The sequence below is a fragment of the Sphaerodactylus townsendi genome, linkage group LG03 (assembly GCF_021028975.2).
Source record: "Sphaerodactylus townsendi isolate TG3544 linkage group LG03, MPM_Stown_v2.3, whole genome shotgun sequence".
Lineage (NCBI taxonomy): Eukaryota > Metazoa > Chordata > Lepidosauria > Squamata > Sphaerodactylidae > Sphaerodactylus > Sphaerodactylus townsendi.
Genome location: NC_059427.1, coordinates 176,123,458 through 176,131,772, shown reverse-complemented (window position 1 = coordinate 176,131,772; position 8,315 = coordinate 176,123,458). Strand labels below are relative to the sequence as shown.

The following is an 8,315-nucleotide window of genomic DNA, read 5'->3' as shown; positions in this document are numbered from 1 at the left end:
CGCCACGCTGGCAGTCTTCAACAAGCAGCTGGTCAAAGACTTGGCAGGGATCTTGTAAGGTCCTCCTGCACTCAGTAGGAGGAGACAGTGAGTAGGTGAACCTATAGCTTTTGGAGTGCCAGAGGTGGCACTCAGAGCCCTCTCTGTGGACACGCACAGAGTTGCCCCATCACATCTAGGCTGGCCTGGGCCGCTGGGCTTGATTATTAGCATTAAAGCCCTAAGAGACAGTGGTGGCGAACGTTTGGCACTCCAGGTGTTATGGACTACAATTCCCATCAGCCCCTGCCAGCATGGCCAATTGGCCATACTGGCAGGGGCTGACGGGAATTGTAGTCCATAACATCTGGAGTGCCAAAGGTTCGCCACCACAGACCTAAGACCTAGTTTTGGGGAAGCAGTGTAGGTAACCCTATTAAGCGCTGTTAAACCCCACTGATTTTCATGTGAAGAACTAAAGCACGATCCTTTACCTGGGAGTACGCTCGGTTGCTGGCAATGGGGCTTACTTCTGAGTCGTGATTCACCCATTGGAAGAGTTGAACAGTTGCGTCAAAGCAAAGCCACCGACTACCACCAAGCTTACTCCCAAGTAACGCACTCCTCGAAGCCAAACCGTTTTTTCTAAACTAAAACCTCAGCAGTCAGGTTAAATTGCCATGATGGCACTTTGTGACAAATAAGTGGGTTTTGGGTTGCAATTTGGGCACTCGGTCTCGAAAGGTTCGCCATCACTGCAGTAGGGGATTGGACGAGACGGCCTGAGTGGCCCCATCCAGCTCTATGGTTCTGTGGTGGTAGAAAGGTCTATCTATCTGACGCTGTAGCAAGGAAGAATGTAACTGGTCTATGCCTCTCCCTGACTGCACACCAACCTCCTGCAGAGCATCCTGCAACCAGTTAATTATTTGGCATTTTTACTGACATAATTATGCGCCGTCTTTCTCACTGACCGCAGCAGCTCACAGGGGAAAGAAGAAGAGCTGGGATTTATATCCCTCTTTTCTCACCCATTAGGAGTCTCAACGCGGCTTACAAATCCCTCTCCCTCCCCTTCCCACCACAGACACCTTGTGAGCTAGGTGGGGCTGAGAGGGTTCGGAGAGAACTGCGGCTGGCACAAGGTCACCAAGCAGGCTTCATGTGTAGGAACGGAGAAACAAATCTAGTTCACCAGATGAGAGTCCGCCGCCACTCACGTGGCGGAGTGGGGAATCAAACCTGATTCTCCGGATTAGAGGAAGAGTTGGTTTTCATACCCCACTTTGTCTCTACCTTTAAGGCATCTCAAAGCGGTTTTCAATTGTCTTCCCTTCCACTCCCCACCACAGACTTCTTGTGAGGTAGGTGGGTTGAGAGAGTGCAGGGAGAACTGTGACTGGCCCAAGGTCACCCACCAGGTCCATGTGTAGAAGCAGGGAAACAAATCCAGTTTACCAGATAAGGGTCGGCTGCTCACGTGGAGGAGTGGGGAATCCAGCCCCTGATCTCAACCACTTTTGTGAACTAGGAGAAAAAGCCACTTTGCAACTGCAGACCCTCCCCCCATTTCCTTCCCCCTTAGCACCCCCCCCAAAGACTTCTCCACCATAACCATTCAGCCCCCTCCGAGAAGGAAAAAAACCACCACAGAGTTTGAGATGGTCAAAAACCAAAATTGTTTGCATATTATCAGTTGCTCAACAATTACAGCCTTTTGGGTTAAGTCATGATCCATTAAACAAACCACTCGTGCTCCCCTCCCCCGACTGGAGAAGGGCAGCCGGAAGAAACGCTCTGTTCGGGTTCTGCCTCATCCCACAGGAAGGAGTCAGCACAAATATATATATATATCTATATAATATGTACATATATATTTCTCTATAATATTTTACTCTCTCTCTTTTGTTTTTAAATTCACAGCAGCAATAGCTGGACAGAGCTGGGACAAGGAGGTCTGGGACTGACCAAGCATGCAAAATGAAGGGCCCGGGGGAAAAATAAAAGCAGGAGAAGGCAGAATCCGAGTGAATTGCAGGGAAGATACTGTGAGATCATGTTCTTGGCTGGGTGGAGGCAGAGGAAGCAGGACGGTTAAGTTATCCATTAATCCTTCGTTTCCAGGACAATGTTATGCCATGGTGTTCTCCGCCAACCTCACAGCTCCTGTTATGCCAAACCAAAGCATCCAACGTTTCCACCTGTGAATGCAACCCTTTTCAGAACCAGGCCGCGGTTTGACCTCCAGACCACAAGGAGTGCTACAGCTCGTTTCAGAGCAGGCTCAGCAGTTCACAGCTCTCCAGGCAAAATACTGAGAACAGAACCAGGCTATGCAGGTGAAATAAATTGGAGAGAGGGTGGGGGAAAGGCAGGGAGGTAGTTTGGGGGGGAGTGTTTGCCGGGCTGAGAGAAGGGGACAGGGGGATGAACGCTGTCCCAACCCAAAACAGAAAAAGGATGGGAGAGATCAAGCCGAGAAGGATGCGGAAGGACCTGGTTTCGCCCCACACGCCACGCTGGGGGTAAAGCGAAGGGGCCGGCCCGGCGGACGGAACTGAGCTCAGATGTCGTTGTCCAAGTCGGGCTCGGCATCGGGGGACGGGACGCACTCTTTGCTGAGGCGGACAATCTCCTGGGAGAGAACTTCCAGGTCCTAGCCGGAGAAAGGGAGGGAGGGAGGCAGAGAGAGAGAGAGAGAGAGAGAGGCATCATGAGACCAAAACGGAGGCCAGGAAGTTCCAAGCAAGTGCCAAGCCATGATCTGCTGCCACACACAATCAAGAATGCCCAGCTTTGCCCACCAGTCAATCAAACAGCCGTTGTTATCCGGGTGAAAGACACTGAAACCCAACTGTGGTGCTCACGGGCAGCCCTTTCCCTTCCCCTCCACCACCTTTTCTCCTAACCCCTCCCTTTTGTCTTCTGTCCTTCGGTATGTTGGGGTGACACAGCCGTATAGGACAGTTATGCCTTCATGGGCCAGATTGATTAGATTGCTGGAATGTAGAAGAAGAAGAAGAGTTTGGATTTATATCCCCCCTTTCTCTCTTGTAGGAGACTCAAAGGGGCTGACAATCTCCTTGCCCTTCCCCCCTCACAGCAAACACCCTGTGAGGTGGGTGGGGCTGAGAGAGCTCCGAGAAGCTGTGACTAGCCCAAGGTCACCCAGCTGGCGTGTGTGGCAGTGCACAAGCTAATCTAGTTCACCAGATAAGCTTCCACAGGTCAGGCAGCAGAGCTGGGAATCAAACCCGGTTCCTCCAGATTAGAGTAGTAAACTTTTATTTTATGTAGTAAACTTTTATTTTATCATGTGTTAAACCGTGTCATTTATCTGTATTTTATATGTAATTTATCAACCTGGCGTTAGCCGCCCCAAGCCTGGAAGAGGAGGGGCAGCCTATGAAGTCCAATCAATTGACTCGGACGGGGTCTGCCACTGGCGTTCCTGCTTCTCAAAGCAGAAGAGCCAATCCTGACGCTCCTTTGCCTCACTGGAGCAGCTGAAGAGTCCGGGGCATCACGTCTCCATCTCCGAGGAGCACTTGCTCCAGATCAGCTTGGTTTGGAAACACCTAACATTTACGACCGCCCCCAGATCCCACAACAGACAGTACCCATTCTTACATCCCCACCTTCAGCCAGGTTCCGTCAATGACCCAGGCCCAAAAGTCCGTGTCGTGGGGCCATCTGAAACATGGGCCTGCACCAAGGAGAACTGTGTGTCTCAGGGGTCTGCAACCTGCGGCTCTCCAGATGTTCATGAACTACAATTCCCATCAGCCAATTGGCCATGCTGGCAGGAGCTGATGGGAACTGTAGTTCATGAACATCTGGAGAGGCGCAGGTTGCAGACCCCTGGTGTGTCTGAATCTCAATACCCCTGAAGCTTTCTCCATTACATCTGGGCTGAACTCAGCACAGGGTTAGGGTTAGGGTTGTAAATGCAGGGTTAAATTTCCACAAAGGGCACCCTAGGCTCCGTCAAGGAAGGGCGGCATATGAACCACCGAACCTAACCCAGCAGATTTTGTCTGAGCGTAGCAATTTCCTCCAAGACAGCCAGTGTGGTACTGGGGGTTAGGAGCAGTGGACTCTACTCTGGAGAACTGGGTTCAATTCCCTGCTCCTCCACATGAAGCCTGCTGTGTGGCTTTGGACTACGCACTGTTCTCTCAGAACTCTCTCAGTCCCACCTACTTCCCAAGGTGTTTACTGTGGGGAGAGGAAGGGAATGTGACTGTGAGCTGCTTTGAGACTCCTTAAGGTTGAAAAAAACGGGGATATAAATCTTCTTTCTCAACCGCGTGTGATTTGGCTCTGCCCACGCTAGGCCCGACTTCTCTGGCCCTGGTACGGAGGACAGCATTTATTTAGCTGTGTACTCATTTCCTGCCCATCAGCAAAGTCCCTGGGAGGGGTTCAATCATAAAACACCGCAAAACCATTTGAAAACCATCATCCACATGCATTTCCACACCCTCCCATCCTACACGCACGTGAGTGTTTCACACCAGACTTTGGCAGCCCTCCAGGGGAGAGGCCCGGTTTGATCTCGTTCGATCTTGGAAGCTAAGCAGGAGCGGCCCTGGTTAGTATTTGGATGGGAGACGACACCCCCCCCCCCCCCCCAGGAACACCGGGTCCTGCAGAGGCAGGCAATGAATGGCAAACCACTTCTGGTTGTTTCTTGCCTGGAAAACCCTTCAGGCAAACAATTCCCAGTTTGGAATTGCGGGGGGGGGGGGGGGTTGTTCCCTTTCCCCCCCAAATTAAAACGTAGCCGAGGCCTGGGAGCCGCCTGCTCCTTCCGCCGCTGCGGACATTCGCACAGTCAATTCACCATGGAAAGCTAAAACATTTATTGTGGAACAGGATTGGGATTGAGCTCAAAGGAAAAGTCTGGAAAGCAAGAAAGGGCGTCAGAGAGAGAAAAGGGCCAAATCAATTAAGCTTATTGAAAGAGAGAGCCGGGGGTGGGGGTGCGGGTGGGGGCGGGAGAGGGAACAAACAGAGGCGGGACCAAGTGAAATTTTTCAGAGGAAGGGACTCTTGAGCCTCTTGAAGCTCAGGCGAATCCCCTCCCCACATCTGCAGGGAGACCCCTCGCCTGATTCCCTGGTGGGCAGCCCCAGAAGGATCTGGCCATTCCTGAGCCCTCCCACATAACAGGTTCCATGGGACAGCCAGCCGACAAGACTCTTCACCCAGCTATGTAGTGCCCCCTAGAGGCCACTGCCTGTCACCCACATCATTTCCTCTGCCCCACAGCCCCTCTCCAGGCTGGAGTCCCTTCAGAACAGAGGGTCTGCTGGCAACGAGGCTGAGTGGATTTGTAGTCCCACCTTGAACATCTGGGAGAGCCAACAGGTTTGAAAGCCCCCCCTGCTCTACGGCTTTCCCCTCACCTGACACCCTTTACCTCTGGGGAGAGCTTCTCTCTCTGCCCCTGGCTGGCCATTTTTCAGCCCCAACCTTGAAGACTGTCCTTTGAAGCAGCTCTCCCCCAAAACTCTCCCCCCCCCCCTCGGGTGCACCTATAAATAGCATCCTGTTTCCGCTGAAATCGCTCTTCTGTCCCCTTGCTCCATTAGGACGTTGCAAGGATCAGGTTCTACATCAAGCTGAAACTGAAGGGAAACAGCAGGCGGCATATACTGCAAAGTCCTTTGCTGGGTCCGATGCTTTCTCGCCCCAGTGCACGCGCTAGTGACTGAAGCAAGGGGATGCTGGCGTCGTCTCACAGGCTCAAACCACGACTGCGACAAGCCCGGCACTCTGTTCCCAAAAGGCAGCCGATTTGGGAAGATCGCAAGCATGGCAAGAAGGCAACTGTCTCCCCCTGCACCCCACATCCGGTACACTGCCTTGGAACATGGAAGTTCCAAATTATTTATTTACTTCACATATGCCCTGGTCTTTCCCCCAACACAGACCCCAACATTCTCCTCTCCTCCATTTTTATCCTCACAACAACCCTGCGAGGGAGGGTTAAGGCTGAGAGAGCGTGACTGGCCCACGGTCACCCAATGAGCTTCCGTGGCAGAGCAGGGATTTGAACCCGCGTCTCTTAGGTCTGAGCTAGGTTCGAGGTCTGACCACAGCATCACAGTAGTACTCAAGAACAGCTGTGCATTAAGAGACCCGTCTGCCATGACTCCCATGATCCTTTTTCATTGCTCAGACAATGAAAGAGGGTCGGACTTGAATCTTGCTCTTCTCCTGCAGACCAAAACAGCTGCCCTCTGAAACTGTCTGTACGCAAACGGGATGTGTGTGTGTGTGTGTGTGTGTGTGTGTGTGTGTGTGTGTGTGTGTGTGTGTGTGTGTGTGTGTGTGTGTGTGTGTGTGTGTGTGTGTGTGTGTGTGTGTGTGTATATATATATATATATATATAGAGAGAGAGAGAGAGAGAGAGAGAGAGTCTATATTTCCACTTTTCCCATTTGGAAAGCTGACAGCTAGCTTTGTCGAAGGCTTTCACGGCCGGATTCAACTGGTTCTGGTGGGTTTCCCAGGCTGTGTGGCCGTGGTCTGGTGGATCTTGTTCCTGACGTTTCGCCTGCATCTGTGGCTGGCATCTTCAGAGGCGTATCACAGAGGGAAGTCTGTTAGGACCATGGCCATGGCCGCGCAGACCATGGCCGCGCAGCCCGGAAAACCCACCAGAACCAACTTACAGCTAGCTGTTCACGTGCCGTCTCCAAATGAGGTATAAGAATATAAGAAAACTGCCGGCTGCAGACTCCACAAAACTTCATCTAATCCAGAATCTTATTTCTCACAGTGGCCTACCACAGGTCTCTAGGGTCCCCCCCCCCCACACCAAAAAACCCCACCCCAGTTCTGTTCTGTAGGTGAAAGTTGCTTTCAGTCTAGGGCAGTGGTGGCGAACCTTTGGCACTCCAGATGTTATGGACTACAATTCCCATCAGCCCCTTCCAGCATGGCCAATTGGCCAGGCTGGCAGGGGCTGATGGGAATTGTAGTCCATAACATCTGGAGTGCCAAAGGTTCGCCACCACGGGTCTAGGGGCATAGCTGTGTAAAACAGGGCCCAGGGCCCCACAGTTACACTCTGCCCCCTTGCTACTGTACCTTGCCCCCAAGCTCCCCATGGAGCTTGGGGTAGGGGCGTACTTGAACACTGGCTAGTGGGGCTCATCCTGCCCCCGAACTCCACATAGAGCTCAGGGGGGACACGAGGCTGACTGGTCAGCATTCAACTGCACCCTTGCCCCAAACCCCACGGAGAGGGATGCAGTTGTTGCAGGGGGCAGCGGCGCCTTCCCCATGAGTGGCATCCAGGGCTTTAGCTCCCCCCCCAGTGCCCCCCCCACCCCGCTACGTCACTGTTTCAGCCACTGCTGCAGTGAAGAAGCACCTGGCTGTCAATCCAAAGTCCAGCTGATCACTGGTCATCTTGGGGGGGTGGACTCCTCCTCACCTCTGGAAAGGGTCACAACCAACTGTGCCTCTGTAGGAGCCCCATCAGGCCAGGGCAGCCCTCAGACCCACATTTCAAGGGCACCGGGGGGGGCGGATTCTTGCCTCTGGCTGTTCTGTTGAGCAGCTCAGTCCCAGAGGCGGCTGCACCACAGGGTTTTTGGGTGGGGCTGGACCCGAGTTTGGACGACGGGAGAAGTTGGAGGAGCGACGGCTCTTTGGCACGCTGCTGCAGCCGCTCGGAGCTGAAGGTCGCCAAGAGCCGTTCAAGGGGAAGGAAACCTGCTACTCCCTCGGCTGCCATTCGGTGCCAGAGGAGCTTGTGCCGCTCCTGCTCCCCCAGCAGTCACCTTGACCTGCAGGCGGGGGGGGGGGGGGATCGGCCAGAACCTGAGCAGCCACACAGAGGGGCAGCAGTTTCCCTGCACTCCCTCCTCACTGCAGCCTGTTCAGAAGAAGAAGAAGAAGAAGAAGAAGAAGAAGAAGAAGAAGAAGAGAAGAAAGAGAGAGAAAAAGAAGAGAAGAGAGAAGAGAGAGAAGAAGAGAAGAAGAGAAGAGAGAAGAAGAAGAAGAAGAAGAAGAGAGAGAGAGAGAAGAAGAAGAAGAGAGAGAAGAGAGAGAAGAGAGAAGAAGGGGAGGAGGGAGGGAGGGAGGAGGGAGGAGGAGGGAGTAGTTTGGGTTTATATCCCCCCTTTCTCTCCTGCAGGAGACTCAAAGGGCTGGACGTCTCCTTGCCCTTCCCCCTCACAACAAACACCCTGCTTGTAAGGAGTGGAGTGGGGCTGAAGAGGAGGCTCCGAGGAAGCTGCCTTGAAACTATTGCCAAGGGTCACTTGACTACTTGGCATGTGTGGGAGTGTACAGGCTAATCTGAATTTCCCCAGATA

General features: G+C 53.0%; 1 protein-coding gene across 1 annotated transcript in view; it reads right to left on the bottom strand.

Annotated features, from left to right (window-relative positions):
- Window positions 1-1,634: 1,634 nt before the first annotated feature.
- GRIPAP1 (GRIP1 associated protein 1) overlaps window positions 1,635-8,315 on the bottom strand; it is an 86,227-nt gene continuing 79,546 nt past the window's right edge. The window contains exon 29 of the mRNA XM_048487614.1: window positions 1,635-2,635. Within this exon, the coding sequence (XP_048343571.1) occupies window positions 2,543-2,635 (93 nt within the window). The 3' untranslated portion in view covers window positions 1,635-2,542. The remainder of the gene's footprint in view (window positions 2,636-8,315) is intronic.